Source organism: Colossoma macropomum, unplaced genomic scaffold (assembly GCF_904425465.1).
Source record: "Colossoma macropomum unplaced genomic scaffold, Colossoma_macropomum, whole genome shotgun sequence".
Classification (NCBI taxonomy): Eukaryota; Metazoa; Chordata; class Actinopteri; order Characiformes; family Serrasalmidae; genus Colossoma; species Colossoma macropomum.
The window spans coordinates 10440509-10468143 of record NW_023494803.1 but is presented as its reverse complement, the minus strand read 5'-3'; the positions used below and the strand labels follow the sequence as shown (position 1 = coordinate 10468143).

General features: G+C 40.8%; 2 protein-coding genes across 2 annotated transcripts in view; one reads left to right on the top strand and one right to left on the bottom strand.

Moving 5' to 3' along the window:
- shtn1 (shootin 1) overlaps positions 1–3237 on the top strand; it is a 62671-nt gene extending 59434 nt beyond the window's left edge. Inside the window, 1 exon segment of the mRNA XM_036592594.1 lies at positions 1715–3237. The gene's annotated coding sequence lies outside the window, so the exon portion shown is untranslated.
- eno4 (enolase 4) lies at positions 3001–27588 on the bottom strand. The gene is made up of 13 exons (XM_036592595.1): positions 27379–27588; positions 27052–27180; positions 23213–23397; positions 21182–21333; positions 15254–15423; positions 14510–14638; positions 13127–13198; positions 10429–10593; positions 9521–9646; positions 8512–8704; positions 5083–5144; positions 3888–4005; positions 3001–3095 (listed from the first exon to the last, which is right to left on the bottom strand). The coding sequence occupies exons 1-13, from the start codon at positions 27532–27534 to the stop codon at positions 3016–3018; spliced, it is 1737 nt and encodes a 578-aa protein (XP_036448488.1). The 5' UTR covers positions 27535–27588; the 3' UTR covers positions 3001–3015.
- Positions 27589–27635: the final 47 nt, after the last annotated feature.

Sequence of the window (27635 nt, the reverse complement as noted above, 5' to 3'; positions counted from 1 at the left end):
ATGAACAGCTGACCCTCTAAAACCATGTTGTTTTCAGACACTTCTGTCTTTAAGTGTAGCATCTTTCATGCATGCGACTCAAAGCAAAACCAGCTCAAGACATTTAGTAAAAACTGTCTAGTGAGAAGATGGAAACTTGTTCTGGGTTTTTTGTGACTGTGTTTGCCCTTTTGCAGCACAGCTGTGTGACTGTCAAAGCAGCTCATTCACTCACAATCACACAAACAGAGCGGACGCTGCTGCAGTGAACTGTAGCTGTGCTTTTAAAGGGGCCTAAATAATGTCTACATTCAGAAAGAGAGAGAAAGGACAACAGTGTGCATGTGTGTGTGGTCCGGTAGAGGAAGTGTGCGGTCAGTATACAATTGTCTGTGTGACAGGCACACTAAAGAGATTCACAGCTGATCTTTTTTTCTCATTTTAGACAAAAGCGTTATGTACCCGGCCTCGAATGAGCGTCAGAGTAAAGCATTTTTTCATATATGCTACTGTGATCCAGTTATAAAAAAGGCAAGAAAAGTCACAAATACATTGTTAGTAATTTGACCTTTAACTGGGCTACCAAAGACACTCCAAACAACAGGTGGACAGAATGTGTTACTTATTTCAGTCCAGAAAATAGCCTTATGTAGATTGCATGTCATACTTGCCTAATAGCTTTACCTGGAGCCTTACCTGGCTAATAGCTTTGCCTGGCTAATAGCTTTACCTGGCTGTTTGTGACCTTACCTGCCTAACAGTCTTGCCTGGTTTGCATCCTTATCTGGACAACTGTCTTAGTTGGTTTGTGGCCTTACTTGGCTAATAGCTTTGCCTGGCTAATAGCTTTACCTGGCTAACAGTCTTACTTGGTTTGCAGCCTTACCTGGCTAATAGTTTTACCTGGCTAACAGTTCTACCTGGTTTGTGGCCTTACCTGACTAGTAGCTTTCCCTGGCTAATGGTCTGCAGCCTTACCTTGCTATTAAACCTACCTGGCTGAAAGATTTACCTGCATAACGTTCTTACCTGGTTTGCAGCCTTACCTGGCTAACAGTCTTACCAGGTTTTGAGGCCTTATCTGACTAATAGCTTTCCCTGGCTAACAGTCTTACCTGGCTAAAGCCATTACGTGGTTAACAGCCTTACCTGACTAATGGTCATATCTGGCTAGTAGTCTTTCATGGCTATCTGCCTTACCTAACAAACAACGCTACCAGGCTAACAGACTTACCTGGTCCATAGACCTCATCATTCTATTAACATTACATTTCGAACCATTTATTCTCTTTTCTAACTTGCACACATGACAGAAACAGAGCTTTCAGTTTCTCCCAGAAACAGATTTTAAAGGAGAACTAGGAACTTCTGTGTTTAATGTGTACAGTGTGACTGTAGAAAAAGCACAACACAATTAAGCTTATTTAGTCCTACAAGCGAACTCGAGTGTCATAAAAGAAACAAAAGTGTCTAGTTGATGTGTTCTGTAGTCCTATAACCACGTATTACTCACAGCGAGCCTTCCATGGCACAGTTAAGTGTTTTTCCACATAGAACCAACTCAACAGCTAATGATCAAGTCCTTCTGGAGTTGAATCAGGTGTGCTAGAGCAGGAAAACATGGAGCTGTGCAGTGCAGGTGGGCTTTAGGAGTGGGATGGAGAGAACAGACGATATAAATGAAGTGAAAGCGTCATATTGAATGCTGAGTATGTGTTCTGTTTCTGTCTCCTAGGGCCGTTTGGAATGGAGAGAACGGCCGAGCTTCTGCAGGACAGCGTGCACTGCGTTCAGATGATTCACACAATTAAATTGTTATTTACTAATTTGAATATTGTTCTGAATATATTTTGGTTTGGTAATTCATATCTTATAAATGAAAAAAGGTTGATTTTTTGAAAGCAGCTAATTAATGTCACTACCAGGGATTATATTCGACATATATTTCAACTAAAAGAACGTTTATAACACAGGTCCATCAGTTCAGAAAGCACATGTGCAGTGACAGAGCTGTAACATTTCAACTTTATAAAGACTGTATTGCTCGTCACACTGTAAATAAGTACAGACTGTAAATGTGAAATACAAAAGGAATTGCCTGATTTTGTTATATATTTATTTCATTTTTAGTATGAAATAAGCTATTTTGGCAGGTGAGCTAACTTAATGCAACTGTAATCAGTTATACATTTAATAAATACAGTGTTGAAACAGCCCAGCAGAAATACTGCTGAACTGTTATATAAAAAACTGGTTTATTATAGCAGCTTTAGAAACGGGACTTAAGTAGATGGCACTGTGATTCACTTTATTAGGTACACTTACCTTATATCTACACTTCACTGTCCATCTTATCAGCTCCACTGACCATATAGGAGCACTTTGTGGTTCTGCAGTTACAGACTGTAGTCCATCTGTTTCTCTGCATATTTCGTTAGCCTGTTCTTCAATGGTCAGGACCCACACACAGCAGGTATTATCTGGGTGGTGGACCATTCACAGCCAAAAATACCCTGCCAGCATCATTTTGTGGCCAGACTTGACCACTGATGGACTAGAGTAGAGGTTCACAAACCTTTTTAGTCCAAAACCCCCTTTGTGGAGAGTAAATGCTAAGGGCCACTGTTTGAGAACTGCTGGACTAGAGGATGACCAACACAAACTGTGCAGCAGCAGATGAGCTATCAGTTCTGAGTGGACAGTAACTGCTGTGTCTGATCCACTCGCACCAAGACATCAGTGTCTCTGCAATGACCCTAATGATATCTGCTCAGCGGTGGTCCTGCAAGGCTCCTGACCACTGTAGAACAGAGTCAAGATGATCTGTAATTCTAGTCCATCTTGGATGTCCACAAAGTGTAAATAGTAAGTGGAGCTGATAAAACAGACGATTGTAGATACAAGGCAGGTGGACCCAATAAAGTGACCAGTGAGAGTAGATCATACATAGATGCCTATGAAGTGATATTATATGATGTATGATATAGATGGTGTTGCACTGAGCTTTTATGTTGATGTTGAGGGGACAGTAGCTGGTCATGCAGGCAGTTCGTCTGTGGTTGGGTTTGACTCCGCCTCCTCTGCTTCCCACGGCAACTTCATCTCCCGCACCCCTCCTGAAAAAAAGGCAGAAAACGCCTCTTCATTTGTCCCTCCCTTCATTCATGCTTTCATCTCTTCATCCCTCCCTTTATTGTGCCAAAAGACTGGAGTATAATGAGCGACGGGGAAGGATAATAAAGGCCTTGATGGATGAGACGACGCTCTCTGTGTGTTTTTAACTGAGTTCAGTAGTTAACAATTAGAGTTATTGTTGTTGTGCTTTACTGATAGGATGTGTTTTAACTTATTTCAGCATAGAATATCAACAAAACGTCATCTGATTCAGGGGATTCAAACTTTCGCATCACTGCTGTCGGAACAAAACCTTGTATCTCCGTTTTTGTCATTTTTCAGTTTTTGACATAATTTGAAAGTGCCTGTCGCCCTTTACATTGTGTGTGAATTTCATGAATAATGGACCAAAAGAAACGGCCCAAAATGATCTGGAAGAAAGTCTGGTTCCATTGACTTACATTAAAATAAAGTATGTTTTTTTCCTTCTCCTATAAAGTTACCATTTTGGAGATACAAGGTTTTCTTCTGACAACAGTGATATGCTGATTGTATAAGGCCCATTGGCCTCTACTATAACTGTTTTCAGGCAGCAGGTGTTCTGGTCTGCGCATGAAAACACTGAAATCATTGTCTGTGGTAATGGATGGTGTGTTATAGACACAGAAGATGGAGATTAGGCTGAAAATGCTGAAGTATTCCTTTACCTGACTGGGCATGTGAGAGCACTGAGTGTTTACGCTGGAAAGAGTTTAGTATGGATGTTTCTGTATGCACGAGTGATAAATCCATACCCAGAATGCCTTGCTCCTGCAGCTCTTGCTCTATACTCTGCAGTCGGTTGTACTTATTCATCCGCCCCCCTCCACTCAGGCCCCCCAGCTTAATGAACGTCACACCCACACCTACAGCCTGCACACAGAAACATGCTGTATAAACGTGGAGTCCATACTGTAGATACACTGTAAAAGAAACTGGCTTCTAGCTGCTCTAATTCTACAGTAATTTACTGAACCATATTAACAAAATAGCAGCTGTATAATGTGACTCTACAGTCGTTTGCACAGGATTACTGTGCTCTAGCTGCATTCTGCTGTATTCATACAGGTAATACACTGTAATAATACAGTAATCTATTGTATTTTTATATTGCAACTGTAAAAGTGATGCAAAGAAAATAATTGCCAGTAATTTACATAATTTAAAGATGAAAAGAAAAAAATCACTGGACATATTTATTTACCATGTTTTGCACTGTATGTATAAACAATAAATGCACGTTTTTGTTCAGCATTTACAGGGGAAAGATTTCTACATTATCAAAAGTTGTGAACAGAGTCGTTCAGAGTGGTTTGGTGTAAAATGCTTCGTTCTAGAGAAACTTACCGAGTCAGAATTGTTCACAGTGGTGGTGATAGGAACCAGACGTCCACCTCTAAAAGCTCCCTCACAGAAAGTTATTACATGAAATGGTTGTAAATACACTGCCTGATGTCTCACACATGTTTTATAAACCATTCATAACAGAAGAATACATATAGTGGTTTGTGAGGGAAAACAGTCCCCCAAAAATGATTTTTTCAGATTTTCCACTTTTTTACCATCGTAAACATTAAATATTCCATATAAAACTCTGAGGACACGTGTAGGTTCACTGGTGGTTTTGGATAGTAAATATTAATAAAATGTCTATATTTGTGTTTTAGTCATGGCGACCCCTGGTTCCTATCACCACCACTGTAAGGACAAATGAACCATTTCACACCAAACTACTCTGAATCACTGTTTGCACTGCAACAATGGAATTAAAAATGCAAAATTAAAAAAAAATGCTGAAATTACGCATTAAACAATCAGAGAAAAGCAACAGCGTAAACTTTAAAAGTCTTTAAAACACCAAAACCTCAACTGTCGAGAACAAAAACAGAATGAAAATATTTACATTTATTTAACTTTTTGGTTAAGAAGTACAGCTGACGCCAGACTCACCACATCCATCAGAGAGTCGTCACCGACCTCCTCACTGCTGACCGCTAGAATGGTCTCTCCATCTGCACACATGTACACAGTGAGCAGGTTCGTCAGGTCAGGCCTGCAACCAATTCAGCTGCACTACATTACACTGATGCACTGTTTTATAGTCAAGTCCCCTAAAGACTGGTCAGTAACTTAGTCCACGTCTAAACCTGATCTGAGTATCACTGTATAAGAGTGTGTGAGAGTGAGAAAGAGAGACAGAGCGAGAGAGATACAGAGAGAGAGAGAGAGAGAGAGAGAGAGACTGACGAGCCGCCTGCATAATGCAGTCGATTACTGCCTCTCTCACTGATGACATTGATCACCCTTCCATTGAGCTAATGTCTATTACAGCGTCTGCCCTCTCTTTACTTCTATTTCTCTCTCCTCCTCTCTAACGCTCTCTCTATTTCTCTCACCTCCTCTTTACCACCCTCTATTTCTCTCTCCTCCTCTCTAACGCTCTCTCTATTTCTCTCACCTCCTCTTTAACACCCTCTATTTCTCTCTCCTCCTCTCTAACGCTCTCTCTATTTCTCTCACCTCCTCTTTAACACCCTCTATTTCTCTCTCCTCCTCTCTAACGCTCTCTCTATTTCTCTCACCTCCTCTTTAACACCCTCTTTCTCTCTCCTCCTCTCTAACGCTCTCTCTATTTCTCTCACCTCCTCTTTACCACCCTCTATTTCTCTCTCCTCCTCTCTAACGCTCTCTCTATTTCTCTCACCTCCTCTTTACCACCCTCTATTTCTCTCTCCTCCTCTTTACCACCCTCTATTTCTCTCTCCTCCTCTTTACCACCCTCTATTTCTCTCTCCTCCTCTCTACCAGTCTCTATTTCTCTTCCTCTCTAACACTCTCTCTATTTCTCTCTCCTCCCCTTTACCACCCTCTATTTCTCTCTCCTCCTCTCTAATGCTCTATTTCTCTCTCCTCCCCTTTACCACCCTCTATTTCTCTCTCCTCCTAATGCTCTATTTCTCTCTCCTCCCCTTTACCACCCTCTATTTCTCTCTCCTCCTCTTTACCACCCTCTATTTCTCTCGCCTCCTAATGCTCTATTTCTCTCTCCTCCCCTTTACCACCCTCTATTTCTCTCCTCCTCTCTAATGCTCTGTTTCTCTTTCCTCCTCTTTACCACCCTCTATTTCTCTCTCCTCCCCTTTACCACCCTCTATTTCTCTCTCCTCTTCTCTAACGCTCTATTTCTCTCTCCTCCCCATTACCACCCTCTATTTCTCTCTCCTACTCTCTAATGCTCTATTTCTCTCTCCTCCTCTTTACCACCCTCTATTTCTCTCTCCTCCTCTCTAACACTCTATTTCTCTCTCCTCCTCTTTACCACCCCCTTTTTCTCTCTCCTCCCCTTTACCACCCTCTATTTCTCTCTCCTCTTCTCTAACGCTCTATTTCTCTCTCCTCCCCTTTACCACCCTCTATTTCTCTCTCCTCCTCTTTACCACCCTCTATTTCTCTCTCCTCCTCTCTAATGCTCTATTTCTCTCTCCTCCCCTTTACCACCCTCTATTTCTCTCTCCTCCTCTTTACCACCCTCTATTTCTCTCTCCTCCTCTCTAACGCTCTATTTCTCTCTCCTCCCCTTTACCACCCTCTATTTCTCTCTCCTCCTCTCTAACGCTCTATTTCTCTTTCCTCCTCTTTACCACCCTCTATTTCTCTCTCCTCTAACGCTCTACTTCTCTCTCCTCCCCTTTATCACCCTCTATTTCTCTCTCCTCCTCTCTTATGCTCTATTTCTCTCTCCTCCTCTTTACCACCCTCTATTTCTCTCTCCTACTCTCTAATGCTCTATTTCTCTCTCCTCCTCTTTACCACCCTCTATTTCTCTCTCCTCCTCTCTAACGCTCTATTTCTCTCCTCCTCTTTACCACCCTCTATTTCTCTCTCCTCCTCTCTAACGCTCTATTTCTCTCCTCCTCTTTACCACTCTCTATTTCTCTCTCCTCCTCTTTACCACCCTCTATTTCTCTCTCCTCCTGTCTAATGCTCTATTTCTCTCTCCTCCTCTCTAACGCTCTATTTCTCTCCTCCTCTTTACCACTCTCTATTTCTCTCCTCCTCTTTACCACTCTCTATTTCTCTCTCCTTCTGTCTAATGCTCTATTTCTCTCTCCTCCTCTCTAACGCTCTATTTCTCTCCTCCTCTTTACCACTCTCTATTTCTCTCTCCTCCTCTTTACCACCCTCTATTTCTCTCTCCTCCTGTCTAATGCTCTATTTCTCTCTCCTCCTCTCTAACGCTCTATTTCTCTCCTCCTCTTTACCACTCTCTATTTCTCTCTCCTCCTCTTTACCACCCTCTATTTCTCTCTCCTCCTCTTAACCACCCTCTATTTCTCTCTCCTCCTCTTTACCACCCTCTATTTCTCTCTCCTCCTCTCTAACGCTCTATTTCTCTCTCCTCCTCTTTACCACCCTCTATTTCTCTCTCTTCCTCTCTAACACTCTCTATTTCTCTCTTCCTCTTTACCACCCTCTATTTCTCTCTGCTACTCTCTAATGCTCTATTTCTCTCTCCTCCTCTCTAACGCTCTATTTCTCTCCTCCTCTTTACCACTCTCTATTTCTCTCCTCCTCTCTAACACTCTCTCTATTTCTCTCTCCTCCTCTTTACCACCCTCTATTTCTCTCTCCTCCTCTCTAACGCTCTCTCTATTTCTCTCCTCCTCTTTACCACTCTCTATTTCTCTCTCCTCTTAATGCTCTCTCTTTTTCTCTCCTCCTCTCTAACGCTGTCTCTATTTCTCTCTCCTCCTCTTAACCACCCTCTATTTCTCTCTCGTCTTCTTTACCACCCTTTATTTCTCTCTCCTCCTCTCTATCATTATTTTTCTCTCAGTCTCTCTTCTCTACCACTTCCTCTTTATTTCTCTCTCGCCATCTGTTTTCTATTTATCTCTCACCTCTATATACTGATGTCATCTCTCTCTCTCCTTCTCTATCTGACTATTTCCATCTCTTCTATCTCTTTATTTCTCCCATTCTTTCACCATCCCTCATTTTCTCTATCTTTCTCTTCTTCGTCTCTCTCCCCCTCTCTCAGTCTTTCAGTTTCTCTCGGTGTTGCTTTATTCCTCTCTCTCCCATCTTGCCTTTCACTCAGCCATCAATCAGATCTAACAGACCTAATCAAATGAAGATAAACGGCAAATAAAATATTATTTATTAATAAGCTGCTGGACACTCGCATCATATGAAAATATAAAAATATGTCACTTAGCTAAAACAGCAGCAGCCAGTTTAAAGCTTTCATTTTCTCTGTAGTTTAATTGTTTTATAGACAGTGTGTCAAACCGTGGACTTCTTCAGAACGACCACAGAACACGACAGAGTTTCCGATATTTCAGCCCAGTCTGTGCTGAGAGCAGGTTTACCCTTTACCTCTTCTCTCTGAGACGGCGTGGAGGAGGTCAGTGAGGGTCATCTCACTGCAGAGTCTGTGAGTGACCCATGTGACCCCTGGGGGGAGGGGTTTGGCATCCCTCCAGCATGGACCCGGACTGACCGCCGCATCTGCAATCAGGCAGCATGACTGGCCAATCAGAGAGCCCAGCTTCAGCCACTGTTCTACATCCTGTACAGAGAGAAGTGAGAGCTGCCAATCAATATAGTCTCCAGTATGTCAGAGACAGAAAAACACCGAATCAGAATCAGACCCCAGGTTGCCAGATTTTACTTTAAACAGAGGGAGGAAAACCCTCAGTCAGGACCAGGTAATGGGTTGCCATATTTTACTCTTATTAGTACTTTTATTAGTCAGAACTAGAACTAACCAGACCCCAGGTTGCCAGATTCTAATTTATAGAGAGAAAAAAGACAGCAGTCAGAACCAGGTCCTGGCCTGCCAGATTGTAATTTAAAGTCTTCTGGTTGATAGACTTTTTGATTTCAGAGGGAGAGCAAAGCCTTCAGTCAGGCTCAGGCCTGGGGTTGCCAGGTTTTACTTTTAACAGAGAGAGAAAAGCTGTCAATCAGAACCAGGTGCTGGATTGCCTGATTTTAATTTACAGTCCTCTGGTTGCCAGATTATACTTTATAGAGAAGAGGTGTCAGTCAGAACCAGGTCTTGGGTTGCCAGAGTGTACTTTACAGGCCCTGGCTGTCAAAATTTTCTTTACAGAGCGAGAACAGCCCTTAATTATTATAGATCCAAGGATTCCAGATTTTACTTTACACAGAGAAAAAACAAAAATCAGACCCAGGTCTTGGGTTGCCAGGTTTACAGAGAAAAATTAGTCAGATCCAGGCCTTCTGTTGCCAGATTGAACTGCAATCGCTTCTGCTTTGTCAACTACATTTCTAATAACATTAACACAGCTTACAGTGTATGTGTCCTCCTGCAGTGGTGTTTGAGGGGGATTCTGATAACAGATTTTACAGATGTTCTTACCTCTTTCCTGAAGGGGTCAATGAGGGCTGCAATAGCTGGGTACTTAGTGACCAGCCCCACATACATGTCCACCAGCTCATCTGGAGATTTCAGAGTCCCCGCCACCACTTCATACTTCCCCTTCGGCTACAACATAAAGGGAGAGATGTCAACAACAAGAAGCAAAAAAGTCGTGGTCAGCTAATTCTACTTACTAGTGACGACACACTGAATCAAGACTAGTAAAATGAAAGGCTTAATATTCAACTGAAGAGCTGATTACAGCAGAGGTGCTGTGCCAGGCCATTTCATATCACTGGTCTAAGGCCTGTTTGCACTATGATTTGATGTCCATATAGGCTAACCAAGCACTGGAGCCCAAACATGGCCCTTTTTTGCAAACATTTGTATGCAAAAGTTTGGGCACCCTGTTCAAATGACATGTTTTGTTGATGTCCTAAGTAAAAATGTGAACATATCTATTTGTCTGCAAATTTTAGGTCAATATTTTGGGAAAAAATAAAACACATAAATGTGCTTTATCTTTTGCACAGGCCACATTTAATTTTTCCCCTCAATATGTTAAAAACAAACTCACTGTGTATTAATATGTGCAGAGGTTTGTTCTCTGTAAAGGATGTGTTAATATTAAAGCATATGTTTCAACAAAACATTCGATTTTAGCAGGGGTGCTCAAACTTTTGCACAGGACTGTCCTCCCTTGTAGACAAGAATTCAAGCCTAATCTGACACACTTGATCCAGAATATCTTCAGGAGCATGGTGTGTTAGATCAGGGTTAGATCTTAACTGTCCAGAGAAGCTGACTGCCAGACGTTTTAAAGGCCAGAAGTTTAAAATGCTATGCTAATGTTGTTAATGGCAAATGGCAATTGCTAACAATGCATGAAATGTTTTGTGTCTACTCACGTAATCCATAAGCATGTGGGCAGCGCAGTTTATCGCTAGCCGGAGCTCTGTGCCAATGGGCAGTCCCAGGTTGGCACATGCCTCCATCAGCAGGTCGAGAGCTTGCTCCGGGCGGTCAAACCCCAGCTGCAGACCGCCCCCTTCAGATACACCCAATACTGCAAGCTGATTGAAAGGGGACAAGTCCTTGTTACAGTACTACAGACAAGCGGAACAACTACCTTCCATCTTCTATTGATATGGTTTTCATTTCTTCCCCATTTTAGTCACTGCCAAATCCACCTGTTATCTAGGTCTCCCTCTATCACACGATGCCACTAAGCTGGGAGGGTGAAGGCTAACAAGGGCTGAACGATTTGGGGAAATTGCGATTTTTCTAACCAATTTAAATTGTGAATTGTTAAATTGTTTTCTATGAATTAAAGTCCACGTCTGTTTCTTTGGCCAAGAAAACCAGAATATATATTTTTTCTGGCTTAAAGCTTGAACACAGAATTTAGTACACCACACTGCCAGTTAGTTTATCACAATAACAAAATGATAAAATCACGATTTAAAGCTTAATACAACAACGTTAATACTGCAGGCTATAATAAAGCATTAAGCCACGAGAGGCCATGCGTTACTGTGATTTTATCTTAGGGAAGGGCATGAAAAAAATCGCAGTAACTCACAGCCTCAAGTGGCTTATTGCTTTTATAAAATGGCAGCCAACATAAAATATGATAAAATACACAATTTTTCAGAAAATAATTTAAGTTATTATTAATAATAATCGACATAAACAAGCCAAGAAATAGAGTTTAGAGTACCATACTTTAGAGTATGGTATCATTGCCAAGCAACCATGGACTGCTGAATGAGGAGCACGTTCGGTCACCCATCGCAGTATATTGTGGTCATTTCATGAACTTTGTAACATTTTGTTGTTTATCAATGAAGATATGACACAGCACTGATTAACGCAAAAACCTTCACTTTATAAGTACTTTTTAGTCACCAAATTACCACCACAAGTCTTATTTAGCACCAATCCAGCAGCGCCCTCTTCTCACACTGGAGCTGAATCTCAAACGGCTCCCTGCTCCCTACGTAGTGCACTACATAGGAATTTAAACACTGGATCCTGCAGCCTAACAGTGCAAAATATAGCTAAGAAATAGTCATTTGGGATTCAGCCACATCCACACTTGATAAACGATGCACTATTTGGCTGTAGAGGCTAGAATTTCTCAACTTTCATAGCAGGCATACAATTTAGGGAGTACAGAGCTGTTTGGGATTCAGCCTGGGTTTGACATTTGAAGTGTGTAAGACATTCATGTGATAAGTGATAATTCAAGCCTGTGATATTAATGATGGAGTTGTTTAGGCTGTTGGCTATGTTTTAGCCTGTTAGCTAACTGACCAACCTAGTTCTAGTTAAGAACGTAAGTTGCCAGCCCCCCAGTTTACACAAAAACGTGTTCTTACTTCATCAGTACACTCGGTGATCCATGCGAGTAGCATTAGAATCAAAGATCATTCTTCAAGGTTTTTTCGTGCCGTGTCACAGTGATACACAATTCAGTTGTTATGAGGCAGTCATAAGTGTGTGTGTGTATTGTAGATTTTACAATGGCTTCAAACGCGGCTCAGGCAATCAGATTTTAGGACCGGAATGTGTTTGTTTATGGATAAATTCTCTAATTAGCATTGTAGCTCTTGCGTTTCGAAAACTGCACTCTTCCAAATTGCGATTTTTTCATCTTTCAGCCCAAATCTAACACATTCTTCCTCTAAGATCCGTGAAATGCCAACAATTTTTTTCAAACTGCCTTACTTGACAGCTCAACATGCTTGGAGGAGAGCACTAATTGCTTATTCTTTTATGTCAGCAAATAGATACCCATGTTGGCTACCCATCCCGAGAGAGGCAACAATTATGCTCTCTTGGACTCCTGGCTACAGACAGCTGTGGCATCACCAGGGATTGGACATGCAATCTCCCAGTGACAAAGTCAATTGATATTGTTTTCTACAGAACAATCTCAACCCTTGAAAGTCTAGACTTTTGCAGACTGCGCTTTCTGCTTGTTTCAATGAGCTACGAGTGAAAAGTAATCAATATGAAATTACAACATGCTGACAGTACTACTTGTAATACTTCCAAAGGTTAAATGAACTTTATTTGAAACTGACTGATTAACCAATTGATTGATTGGTTCAAATGGCTTGTCAAACATGCTACTCTGAATTGAACCATGAGCGGGAGTGAAAGAGAGGATGAGAATACGGAGTGTCAGAAAGTACCTAAAGGCCTTGCTCTTCTGCGAAAACACCAAGAACATGGACTGTTTGAAAGTGAAAGAGGGAGAAGGACACGCCTTTGTGTGTATGTGTTCTGTGCTAAGCTGAATGTTATTGCTGAGTGAGGAAATGGTATGTGCTCTCCAGCATGAGGTATTGTGAGAGAGAAAATGTGGTTTCAGTGGGTTTTAATAGTCCAGAAGGCCACACACTCTATAGCATGTTGCGTTTTCATCTACCCACACTGCGGTCCATGGACTTTATTGTTGCTGTATATGTAAGATATGAAGGAATATGAAGTCTAATCAATGAAGCCATGGTCTTGAAGTTGAGGTTAGCTTTGTAAATCTTTTTTCAGTGTGCCTGACCGTGCAGCTTCTGACCAACTTTTCTGTTTCTGACAGCTTACCCCAGTTTTACCAGCTGCAGTGGTGGTGATTCTCTTTATTTCTCTTTGGAGCTCACGGCCCATCCTGATGATCTAGACAGAAGGAACACAAGTGTTTTGATACACACAGCAGCAAAGTATACTGTGAAAAGGTTTAGGCACCTGAGAAAATGACATTTAAAAAGCTAACTATCTGGATGGTGAGCATTTATTTGCTCAAGAAAGACTAATATTAGAATAAAGATATAGATATTAACACATAGTTTATGTGTTTGTTTAACCATTTCCACCTCTATCCTCATTGCAGCCCAGTGTTATTTGTAGTTATCATCCAACATCTGGTGTGGCTAAGCGATTCTTCATTATGTTAAATCAGGAGTGCTGGTGATGGAATTGAACAAATCTAAGGCTACGTTCACATTACAAACCTCATTGCTCAAATCCAATTTTGATTTGATCTCTGACACGATGGTTTACAGTCATTTAGGTAAGTGATTCAAATCTGTCATTAATGTGAACGAACTGGTGTCCTGAAATGATCCACACGCGCACATCCTACTCAGTAACGTCACGTGAATGAATCACGTGCATCATCAGCAGCAAACTAACGAGCAGAACGAGCTTCGCTGTGAAGATAATTAACTCTGATCAGCTCTCAGCTGCATTATTAGAGTGAGGCGAAGACAAAAAAGGTGAGATGTGTTGTTTTTCCATCGTTTACAGGCTTTAACTTCTGTTCAGCGCTGCTGGCATGGTAACGCTGAATGATGGCGCACGCACAATGGGAAAAAAAAACACATGAATTGCAATCTGAGCGTCACATTAACGTCACGTGGCCACGAATCGGATACGTATCCGATCTAGGACCACATATGAAAATGGCTCAGGTCGGATTTGAAAAGATCAGATTTGCATGTCCACACAGCCCTGAAAACATCAGACCTGAGTCACATTAGAGCAAAAAATCGGATTTGTGCCACTTTAACTTGGTAATGTGAACATAGCCTATGTTTGTTTGCATCTGTTTTTTTCCAATTTTCTTTTACACAATTTAGTTATTGCCCATTCCATCCATTAGATTTGACCATCTCTTCTGTTTCTGACAGCTTACCCTGGTTTTATGCTACCAAGCTGGGAGGGTGAAGACTAGCACATGCTTCCTCCTGTTTGCACGTATTCTGATGATATATGTTGATCTTACAAGCAAAAACACACGTATTGAAAAGATAAATGGTTTTAAATATTGTGTTTAGGTGCCTAAGACTTTGGCACAGTGCTGCATATCACCTGGTCTGAGTATCAGAGACCTTGAGTTCATCCAGAATATTCTGCTGTGGAAAGCGTAGTGGAATGTGATTGCTTTAGTTACCATTTATATCCGTATGCGTGTGTGTGTGTCTGCACCTGTGAGGGGGAGTGTGTCCTGGTGGGCAGCAGGATGAGTTCCTCCAGCAGGTTGAGTTTCCCTGCCGATGCTCTTCCACAGCTTAACACTGTTAGCAGGGGTACAGGCATGAACACTGAACTCAGAGCCTGCAGACAAAGAGAGAGAGAGAGAAATACAGAGAGAAACACATCCTTCACTTCCTCTCCAGCACATTACTGAGTAGCTCGACTTCACTTCCTCCTGCTTGTTATAAATTGCTGGTTTTAAGGCACACTGTAAATGTTGTCTTTCATGATGTTATATTTTAGTCCTTGAAAACATTCTTTCTGAGTCATGTGAAGGATCGAGTAGGCAAGACTCTCAGTCCTTAAATACTGGAAATACTGTTAATTGGAGTTTTAGAATTAGGAGGTGACGTGTGTGATGTGTGTAATTATATCTGCAGCTCACAGGGTTTTGTGTGACAGAGCTAATCTAGGTTCCCTAGGCTGTGGAAGAGCGTCGACAGGGAAACTCAACCTGCTGGAGGAACTCATCCTGCTGCCCACCAGGACACACTCCCCCTCACAGGTGCAGACACACACACACACATACGGATATAAACGGTAACTAAAGCAATCACATTCTACTATGCTTTCCACGGCAGAATATTCTGGATGAACTCAAGGTCTCTGATACTCAGACCAGGTGATATGCACCAGTGCTGTGTGTATTCATATAAATATATATGTGTGTGTGTGTGTGTGTGTGAGTGTGCTGACCTGTGGGTCTCTGAGAGTGATGATGTGTTTGTAGAGGGGAACTGCAGAGAGGCTTGCAGCAGATTTGGCTGCTGCCAGTGAAACAGCAGCCACCACCATCGCTCCTGGCAACACAGGCACTGGCTGTTCTGGAGGAGGGACCAGCTTCTCCACACTGTTTCGCTTCTTACCTGCAAATACACCAGCCCAGTGCCAGAGAGTCAACACTAATGCTGCAGTCACGTTTGCGTTTGGTACACCACTGGCAGCATGAAGCCATACGAACGTTGGCATGGTTACAGTTTTCCTGGTGAAAATGGATGATTATGAGAGGAGAGCTTTAGCAGTGTAGACTGTTTATTTAAGGTAGAAAAAGGCAGGGGAATGCGCTGTACTCTTATTTTTTGCTGTATAATACTGGGATTGTCTGGAATTTAACAATGAGATGTTTGGCATCCATGGCTCCCAAAAAAAAGAACATCAACATGAACACTAACCCAAGAACATCAATGCAAGAGTATCAACACTAATCCAAGAACATCAGTGCAAGATATCAACACTAACCCAAGAACATCAATGCAAGATATGAACACTAACCCAAGAACATCAATGCAAGATATCAACACTAACCCAAGAACATCAATGCAAGATATCAACACTAACCCAACATCAATGCAAGAGCACTAAAACTAACCCAAGAACACCAACGCAAGATATCAACAATCTAAGAACATCAACGCAAGAGCATTAACACTAACCCAACATCAACACATAAGTATCAACACTAACCCAACATCGACACAAGAGGATCAACCCAAGAGTATCAACATTAAACCAAGAACATGAATGTAAGAGCATCAACACTAACCCAAGAACGTCAAGACAAGAGTACCAACATTAATCAAATATCAACCGAAGAGCATCAACACTAACCTTTAAACACCAGCTCAAGAGAATCAACCAAACCCAAGAAAACAAATAAAAATGCTCCAAAGCATTCAAGCTGCTAATGCAAGTTTATGCTAAACAAACAAAAAAATACATACATTTTTACACAATGTGCATTTTATATCTGCATATATATTTGGATTTATGTTCATGTGCATTTTATATCTTAAATATAGTTACTGTGATCAAAGTTTTAATGGCCTATTTCAGTTATTAAACTGTGCTGGTCTGGTTGCTCCATCTGACTTACTGGTTGCGCCACCTGACTTTTCAGACTAATTTCAAATTAAACAGGCATCTACTTAGTTTACTTACCTGTAGAAACCTTTGTCCTTGAACTTGAGTTTATACTCACATTTTTTCCTATAACTAAATATTATTACAATAATTCCACTCCACATTTTCATGGTTCTTCTAAGGTCAGACCACTTGACATGGTAAACTGAACCGTTCTAACCATGACTCAAACATCAAATCTGTGAAAGGGCTGCTGGCCTTGCATTGCACCATGAAGGTCACTTGGGGTCATCTTTGTGATGCACTGGCCCATACTGGCCCATCTTCGTAAAAGCATGCCAAAATAAAAGTTCTTTGTTTTTGGTTGGGCCGCGTGGTATTTGAGGAAGTAAGTACTTGCAGACCAACGTTTTTCAGTGAGTTGAGCACTTTTAAAGTTGTCTTATTTTGCAACATGGTTTTTACTTTAAAGTTTACAAACATAAAATCATGCCCAACTATTTTATTTAGAATTTTAAATAGCTAAATGACTTTTTTGATAGTTTACTTAATCAACATATACGTTTGGACAGCTGCATCACCTGACATTTTTTGACTTTTGGAGGCAAAAAGAAACTAAGATAATTTTATATGGATGCACTGAAAATTGTTTCACATTAAAAAGGTGTTGTTGAATAATTTGATATATGTCATGTATTTATTAAATTATTTCTGGGGAAAATAATGGACTTGGATACAAAAAATACATGTTAAATCAACAACCCACATGCCTCTGCACTGAAGCTCAGAGGAGAGTGTGTCTGATCTCAGAGCAGCAAGAGAGTAAAGCTGGCAGTATAATTCAAAAGGCAAAGTTAATCAATTTCAATTTCAAATGGCAAATTAAACTACTGCTGAACATACAAACTCAAACCACTGGGTCATTTTGGCCAAACAGATATTGTTTTGCTTTCAAATGTTGTTTTTGTTTTTGACATATATTGCTAGCTTAAGAGAATGCCCTACAGCACTTTTCTACAATGTTAAAAACTTGTAAGCTACGTTATTAGAAATCCCCTACCTTATATTGTGTACAATTACAGACTGCAGCCCATATGTTGCTGCACAATAAGTTAACGTGTTATTTTACAATCCCTTAAGCTCAATGTATTAGCCAGGCAAATGTGAGGTACAAACTCCAAAGCACTAGGTCATTAATTTGGATTACATGGTGGCAAATATCCAACAAGTTGTAGGTATTAATTGGCTGTGAGGCACAAATTCCACAGTACTGTTTAATTTTTTGGGGGTAATAATACTGGGTAAAAAAAAAGATTGTAAGAATTTAAGATAGTATGTATGTGTTTATTGCCTAGAATCAAAACTGAATCAGGACTGGTAAAGCAAGCAGTGGTTCTTTCTAGCCTTTACTTCAGAAAACTATCTTTGTATTTTTGCCATAATTTTACTCCATTTAACATTCATGATACTTCAAAGTGTTTTTGTTTTACTCTTACGGTTGCCACCTGACTTTTCAGGCTAATTTCAAATTAAACAGACATCTGCTTGGATGCCCAAAGAAACCCATGTTTGTACTAAACACTTTGTTACTCCAAATATTTTGAGGCATTTTATTATTACCACCATTGTACCCATAATAACAGCACAGCATCCACACTACGGTAATATCCAAAACCAGCAATATCAGTGTAAATTAGTTAAACCTCCTTGGAACTTACTAGCATGTTAACCAAAATAATTATTGCATACTTTGGAGTTTGTACCTCATTCTTAACAGGTTAACACCTAGAACTTAAGGTACTGTCAACAAAAGCATTACACCACAATTTATCAGCCCATTATATTATATACACCCTATATACCATTCATCACTGGCGAGTCTCTGACCACAGGACTGCTCTTGTCCAGATATTATGTGAGTGGTGGTCCACTCTCGTGACACTGATAATATGGTAGTGTGTGTGGGGCTGGTATGAGTGTATCAGCCACAGCAGTGTCACTGCTAGGTCGAGAGTGCACCGCCACCCAAAAATATCCAAACAAAAGTGGCGCTGTGGTCAGAAACTGACCACTGATGAAGGACTACAGGATGGCTAACACAAACTGTGCATCAACAAATGGGCTCTGGTCTCTAACAGTACACCAGCATGGTGGAGGTACACGAAAGTGCACTGGGAGTGTATATATACACAGTATATTCCCTCTGCTCTTAAAAAACAACACATCTTGAAATATTAATACACACTCATGAGTCACAATAACAGCTTTATGAATGGATAAAACTGTGATGAACCCAGGTCAGAACCTCCCACATCAGGTAGGAGTCTCTACTCCTCCATCACCTTCCCAGAGGACCGTCAAACACACTTAACCTGCCCGTGACCTTCACGGCACTCTGCTGTAAATAAACACCCTCCACCTAAACCAGGAAGCTCCGCTGAGTCTGGAGCTCTTTCTGCTGCTGGAAGAGCCTCGTGCTCTGCTGGCTGATGGATAGGTGTTGTTCTCCTTCCTCCTGGGACACTCTTCTTCTTGACATTTCTCATCGTCTGTTTTTTCAGTCGACCATGCGTTCCATGTTTCTGTCTTTTTTTCGGGTACAGTTCATTCACTTTTTGCTGCACTTATCTTGAGGGTTCTGTATGTGGGTCAAGTTCAGATCCTCACTCTCATCACTGCAGAACTTACATACATGCAGTACATCCCAATATACTGTACCACCGAATTACATCGATTTTTCAAAAAAGGCTGCATAATTAAAATGTTAAGATGTAAACAAAGTTGTTCAGAGTGGTTTGGTGTGAAATGCTCTGTTCTAGAGAGTCAGAATTGTTCACAGTGGTGGTGATAGGAACCAGACGTTTAAAGGGTTTAATGGCTCTAAAAGTTAGTTATTACATGAAATGCCTGATGCCTGAGACACTGTTTTGCGATAGTTTTGAGAAGGTTTTTGCCTTAAAATACATTTTAAAAATACATTCAGATCAGATAGGTACATGCAGGGTCTATTTTGCAATTATCCATATTATATATTAAAACTCAATGGGTTCAATGGTGGTTTCGGATAGTAAATAAAATGGGTATATTTGTGTTGTAGTCATGGCGACCCCTGGTTCCGTTTTTACACCATCACTGTAAAGAAATCTGACAATAACTGCCAATTTACCCTTTAACCCTGAAGGTTGGCGTGCAGACTGCTGGCCACCACAGAAGCGCAGACAACAAAAATTGCATAGCTAGTAGCTTACAAAAAGGCAAAGAGAAACATTCAAGACGTACATTGATAATTTGGAGACGAACAGACATATGTGCATTTATAATAATAATAAAAATAATAGTACTTTCAATTTATATAGCGCCATTCACAAACTAACACTTTGAAAAAGAAAAGTAGTGAACAGTGTAGAAGAAGGTTTTATGTTGAACTTTAAAAGAAGAGAGGGTAGAGCAGTCATGAAGAGATTGAGGTAGAGAGTTCCAAAGTTTGGGAGCAATAGCACTGAAAGACCTGCTGCCCACTGTTGAGAGTCTTGTGTGTGGGACAGCAAGAAGTCCAGTGCCAGAAGATCTGAGAGAGCGAGAGGGACAGTATGGTTAAAGGAGTTCACTAAGACCATGAAGAGCTTGGAAGGTTAGAAGGAGAAGTTTATACTTGATACGGGAAGATACTGGAAACCAGTGAAGTTGACGGAGGATGGGAGTGATGTGTGCAGTGCGCTTGGTAAAAGTGAGGACTCTGGCTGCTGAGTTTTGAATGAACTGAAGCTGGTTGAGCAATTTAGCAGGGAGATCATTGAAGAGGAAGTTGAATAATCAATGAGGGAGAAAATAAAGGCATTGACCAGCATTTTGGCATTAACATTGCTGAGCAGAGGGTGGAGACGTGCAATGTCTTATGCAATGTTACGCAAGTGGTAGAATGCAGTCTTAGTAAGTGCATTTGTAATTACTCCAGCTGGTTTCCTGGTACGTTTGATCTGCAACGAGAAACTGCCAAACATTAAAAAGTCGCGAAGCTGAAGTCGCTTCTCGTTCACCAGCTTCTCATTTGAATTTTCCTGTTAGACCTTAAATGGTGCCTGTGGTGCTATTTAAGGTGGAATGGGACAATTCGAACAAGAAGCGAATGAGAAGCTGACTTCAGCTTCGTAAAAAAAATGAATGTTGAGAGAAATTTTACAAGAAACTATTCTACTTTTGAGGAAAGGTTTCCTGCCGGAGATGCGAGAAAAGCAGCTATAGCTGAGCTAAAGCTTAAAGCAGAGCGAAGTACGTCTGCATTTTCATTTATATTATATTTTCAGCCTATATTAGCAGATTAGCACATACTGAGACATATTTACAGCCAAGATGGTACAATGGACATAAAATGCTATGGCTCCCAAGGTGGTTTGATTTTTGCTGAAAGGACAAAATGGCTCTTATAAACATTGTGACCCCTGGCCTAATGTGATACTACATTTAGCATCATTTAAATGCAGAAGCATGCATAAGGATCACAGCTATTTTACTTTGTGTAATGTAAATAACCTTTCTTGTTCATCAGTTTTTGGTCTAAAAGTCTAATAATATAAATAATTAAACTGTGGTATTAATTACTGTTGGCTTGATGCTTATGGCCACAGAACAACAGCGCCAAAGCCTCATAGCACAGTTCTCCCAAATATATATTACTGTGTGTATCTTGCAATTAGCAACTAAACAAGAAGTGTGCAGATTGAAGAGTTCATATATCACTTTAGCTTCTTTCCTTCATTACTCTACCTTTCTCTCCTCCTTTCTTGTCTTTGCTTTGAGAAGGTGGGGGAGGGGGCGTGGCCTCATGTGCACTTTCACTCCTCTTTTCCTCTTCCTCACTCTTCCTCTCTCTGTTACGAGCATCTTGTTCCTCGAGATAACGAGCCATGAGAAAATCACTGCAACACACATACAACAAGATAACCAGAATAAAGTTTAGTTTTACTGAATGTCGATTTACAGTTACTGTAGTCTGCCAGGTTCCAAGCTCTTTGCTAACTCTTTCACATTTCATGCAGTTACATAAATATTAAATGTTGCCTAAATATTGTCTTATACTTTATTGATGTGCTGAAGATATATGCATTTCAGGTAAAGGCAGCAGCAGAGCACTTTGCGTAGACACTGCTATATTGAGTAAAGAAACAGACTGCAAAAGCAGGTTAATGCATCAAGGCTTTTATAGGGTCCTGCATGGTAGTGGGGATCAAATCTAAAAGAACAATATCAAAGCCGTTACAGGTATACACTGTGTATCCAAAAATGTCCTTCTAATGAATGAATTCAGTGGACCCATGTTTAATTGTGCACACACAGCTAAAATCTCCATGAAAATACATTGTCAAATAGAATGGGATATATAGCCCCCCCAGCACTGAGCTGTGGAGCGGTGGAACTGCGTTCTCTGGAGTGATGCAGCTCCATCCAATACCTTTGGGATGAGTTGGAGTGATCCAGAACTGACCATCCAACATCAGTACCAGTGTCAGATTTGCGGAAAATATCAAATTGTGATTTTTCTGACCAAAATTGCAATTGTGATTATTTTCTTTAAATTAAGCTCCATTGGTCACATAAAAGATCTTAAATTATGTTCCATGCTCAACATGTACATGACATACATTACTCAATTTACAATTATGTACTTTTTTCACTTTCCACTTAAACATCGCCCTGAAGAGTTTTTTACGCAGCTCACTTAAAGTAAACGGAAAACTTATGGCAAAAGATGTTTTATGCAAGTTAACACGGTCCTGTTTTTGGCCAGCATATCACTTTTTTCAGCCCAGAGCCTTGAATGCTGAATGTAATGCTTCTCCACTTAAAGCTTGTGAACACAACATTGAGTAATGTAAGATTTAATTAAAATTGTAGCTCTGATTTAGTCGAACAACCCTAATCAATACCGGACCTCACTAACATTCTTGTGGCTGAATGCAATCAAATCCTCACAGCAATGTTCCAGCATCTAGTGTAAAGCATTCCCAGAAGAGTAAAGGCTGATATGCAGCAAAGGAGGACAAACTCCCTATTAGTACCCTTTCTTTAAGGAAAAAACACTGGGCAAGCAGGAGCCTGAGAGACTGAGAGTAAGGCTGTGTTATTGTGTCAATAAATCTGAAGGCCTAGAACCCATGTGTCAAACACAAGGCCCGGGTGCCAGATCAGGCCCATAGCATAATCCTATCTGGCCCGCAAAAATATTTTCAATTTCTATTAATATTAGCCTGTCTCACAGCACGCTGCACTACAATCCCCAGTATGCACTGCAGCACAATGTGCGTAATGTAATGTAATGTAGCCTGTTGTAATGTGTATGGTGTTGTGTACTGTAGTCTATTTATATATTTACTAATTCATTTATTTTATTTTTGAATATTTCAAGTATTCAATATGTAATATTTCAAGGTTCACTACAACCGCCTTTATTTTGATGCTGGTGTTTTGGTGTATTTTAAATAAACAATGGCCAGCCCAGGTTACTGCAAAATGTCATTTAACCATCAATTAAAAACACAGACATTCTCTGGCCCACAGATTTGTAGAGGTTTTCTAATATGGCACTTTAAGTGGTTGAGTTTGACAACCCTGGCCTAGAAGCTCTTGAGGGTTCCTCACTACTGTAGAAATCCCTCTGGTGCAAATATTGGTTGTAATGTTACAGAATTATCAGAATTATACATGTTTGGTTGTATGACAATGACTGACTCCATAGAGAGGAGATGGGTGCTATAGAGCATGTGATCCTGTGTGTAGTGTGTGTGTGTGTGTGTGTACCTGAGCACTTTGTCCAGCTGTGTTTGGTGGGCAGGGTTAAAGCCACACAGCATGGCACTCAGCTGCTCTCTGATCCACTCCAGAGCAGTCGCCACGGACGCCTGCTGATGGTTACCGTCAGCAACCGCATCCCTTGACTCCACTCCATCATCATCAGCACCAGTAATCACTGCACTGCACACCAACTGCAACACAGACACAGTCACACGTTCAACTGCACACACACAGTTTGTATAATGTCTATAGAATACCACTGACTTAGCTCAACATGAGCCAAAGGTCACCATGTCCAATGTTAAAATATTTAAAAAATTTTTACAATTTTTTGTAATTGTTTTACAATAATATTAAAAAGATTTTGGATTTATGTTTTTTTTAGGTATTTATGGTGGAAAGATACATGTAGGGCAAAACAAAATAGTCCCAAAAGAAATCTTTTTACTATTTTATCATCATCAACATTCCAAATAAAAGCTCAGAAGGCACATGCAGGTTCACTGGTGGTTTAGTAAATAAAATGCCTATTTTTGTATTGCCGTCATGGTGACGCCTGGTTCCTATCACCACCACTGTAAAGAAATCTGAACCATTTTACACCAAACCACTCTGGATTGGTGATCATAATTTTGAAAAATTAGTGAAATTGCCCTTTCCCCCTTTCCCCCAGGGATAAAACTGATAAAAACACAAACAGGGAGAGACACTCCAAATTCCTCTGTGCTCCTTCCTCTGCTGTGCTGAGTCAGACACTCCCCTCTCTCTGACCCTGCACTCAAACATATTCCTCTTTTTTTCTCTTCTTCCTCTCCTTCGCTCTTTCTCCACTCTACTCACACTATCTCCTCTCCCCACACATCTCCTGTGTGGGTGTGTTGTGTCACACATTAATCATCACATCACTCCTCGTTTGTCCTGCCGCACAGGCAAGAGGTCAAAGGTCACAAGTTGATGCCCCTTTCTTCACCTCACTGTAGGCTACTGCTTACATAAACACACAGTCTGACCTCGCCTGCCCCATCACTGCCTCACTTTACTGCCTAGCAACATGTTCACTACTCCCATCAGAGCGTGCCTGTGAGAGAGAAGAATCTCTCTTCTGAATTATTCCTGCTTTTTTGACATTTTTTAACATTTAGCAGTCATTTTCATTTAGGAATGGGCAATATATCAATATTTATCATCATCGTGATAAATTACATCACTATATACTTCTGTAAATATATAGTGGACATCGTCAGTGCTTAAAAAAACTGACCAGCTGCATATTTCAGTACAAAGAGAGCATAATTAGTGCTGTTTGACTGGAATTATTGAGGCATAAGTTGTGAAATGCTGAATAAAAATTATTGTATTTATTGTTTTCAATTGTATTTTTTAATTGTGCTACTTCTGGTTCTTTTCCTTCTGTTCCAACTTAACACATGTCAGACAAAATAAATACCATGACTTATTGTGTTTTGTGAAAAGTTCTTGAAATATCATAAAATATTTTTTCTATATCGCCCAGCTTTATTTTCATTGCAGTTTATGAGCAACTTTTGTTTTTTGCAAGTATGAATGGTCTTTACTTGCTTTAAAGCACTCAAATGCTGATGTAGTCAACCAGCTAAGACACGTTTGCTTCTGAAAAGTTTGCTTCTTTAGTTTTGCATTGGCAGTACAAGGTTCATGTTGCTAATACGTAATGGAAGCTTATAGCTATTAGCATGGTGCTAACTACACACTCAGATGCTGCATGGCTGACAGACTACAAGCTAAGGGATATACTGTGTATATTAGATTTTTCACCAGAAGTCATGTTGTCATTTTGTACTCATGCCCATATAAGGAACATCAGGGTCTGCGTAGTTTTTCTCTATGGGAAAAATGAATGGCGTTCTAAAAAACTGGTTCTATTGCACACTGTAGAAAACAAATGTTCCAAATCTGATACATTTAGTCCTATTTTTCTTCAGAATGTATAATATCACTGAATCCTCTGAATTACTAGCACTGCAGCTTATTAAACTCAGAACATAAGACTGGAGACATCACTAAAATGGCCAACGGAAACAAGCAAGCTTGACCAAACGTTGCTTTGAAAAGTTGCTTTGGCACTTCGGCTGGTGTTGGCATATATCAGTTCAAGTTTAATAATGATTAACTTTCATGTGACATCAGTGCAGTTCACAGTATTAGCTTGCTTGTAGCATGGATGTAGCATCATTCATATTTCGACTGCTGAACAATCTTGTGATTAAGAGGATCGAGTGACATTAAGGGGGGAAATGTAGATGAAATCAGCTTTAGAATTAAGCTACTCGAGGCTGTGCTTTACTGTGATTTTATTATAGGAAAGGGTTTTTAGGCACGACTTCAAGCGGAGTAAATCCCCCTGCCCCATGATAAAATCATTGTAACGCACAGCCTCTCTTGGATTATTGCTTTTCTAAAATGGTGGACAACATAAAATATGATAAAACATACAATTTCTCAGTAAACAATAACGTTATTATTAATAATAATCAACATAAACAAGTATTCCACCAAGAAATGTACTTCCTTTAGAGTATGTTATAATTGCCAAGCAACCATGGACCGCTGAAAATTCATTTAATGAATTTTATCGTATAACAACGAACATATGATAACACAGCACTGTTCAATGCAAAACCTTCACTTTATAGGTACTTTAGGTCACCAAATTACCACCGCAATGACAATGCTAATTTTCATTAGTGCCTCAATGTGATTTCCAGTCTTATTTAGCACTGAGCTAATGGCGCCCCTCCTTCCATGCTGGGACTGAATCTCAAATGGCTCCCTACTCCTTACATAGTGCACTAAACAGGAATTTAAATACTGGCTCCTGCACCCCAATAGGGTGTAATACAGCTTAAAATAATCATTTTAGAATTCAGCCACATCCATATTTGACCAAAAGTGCACTCTTTGGCTGTAGAATTTCAAAACTTACATTTAAGTGGCCCTTATTAGTCCCACAATGGGGAAATTTCACCTCTGCATTTAACTCATCTGTGCAGTGAAACACCACATACACACTAGTGAAGACACACACTTAGGGGGCAGTGAGCACGCTTGCCCGGAGCAGTGGGCAGCCCTATCTGCAGCACCCGGGGAGAAGTTGGGGGTTAGGTGCCTTACTCAAGGGCTCAGGGGATCGAACCGGCGACCTTCTGGTCGCAAGGCTGGTTCCCTAACCTCCAGCCCACAACTGCCCCAAAAGTTTTATAACTCTCCCTGTCTGGGAATCAAACCCCAGTCTTCCGGGTGACAGGCAGAGATACTGTCCACTATACTAAGGAGGAAGAAGCAAAGACATACAAGACAAGCACAGACTGTTAGCTAGCTGACCAGCCTAGTTCTACTTAAGAATATAAGTTGCCAGCCCCTCAGTTTAAACAAAAACAATCAATCAACACACTTGGTGGTCCATGCAGCACTGGAGGCAAAAATTATTCAACTAACTACAAAGGGTTTCTCGGTGGCGTAATAATACAGAGTTGTTGTGAGGTGGTCGTAGCTGTACATATATGGAGCATTTCACAATGGCTTCGAACACGGCTCAGCCAATCACATTTTAGGACCAGAACTGTCCATGCTTAGAGTTCCTTATATGGGCATCATGATCATGCTGACTACAGAATGACACAAAACACACAAGGTATAGGAGCTCAGATTGGAAGTCTGGACCTGTTTTGGTCATTTAAGGGGTTAACACACCAGATTCAACTCATCGGCTCAGTACCAAGCTGGTCATGAGATGAATGCGTGCAAACTCACAGACATGGACTGGGGAAACCCCCCATTTTCCGTGTGTGTATGAGCTGTTAACCCACCTTTTCTTCGTTCCTGACCACACAGTACACGTCTGCCTGCAGCGCTACTTCCCCTCTGCTGTCATACACCTCCCTGCCCACGATGGAACTGATCACAGGAGCGTGAGCCAACCTGGAGAAGTAATTCGCCTGGGTGAGAGAGAGAGAGAGAGAGAGAGAGAGAGAGAGAGAGAGAGTCAGCTTAAGACCTACTTACAAGACCTAAACGAAAGTCGTTTAGAGTGTTTTAATTTGGTTCTCTACAGAGAAGTTACAGTGGTGTTGACAGGAACCAGGAGTCACAAACACAAATATAGCCATTTTATTCACTATAAAAACTCTCCGCACCATGTATCCGTAAATATCACCGGGTTTGTCCTCAAACAGCTGATTTAAAAGCCCCTCTAAGGTCTGCGGGACTCGGTTGGCTCTGTAATACTCCGCCGCTCTACACTTCAGCTCATAAAACTCCTGCTCGGCTTTTAAGAAGCTTTTAAAAGACATTCTGGGTCGGTTCTCTCTGCGTTTCTGCTTTCCCGCTCCGTTTGTGTTCCGCGGTTGCTGGGCAACGGCAGCGGAAACATCGCGAGAGTTTCGAAGATTAT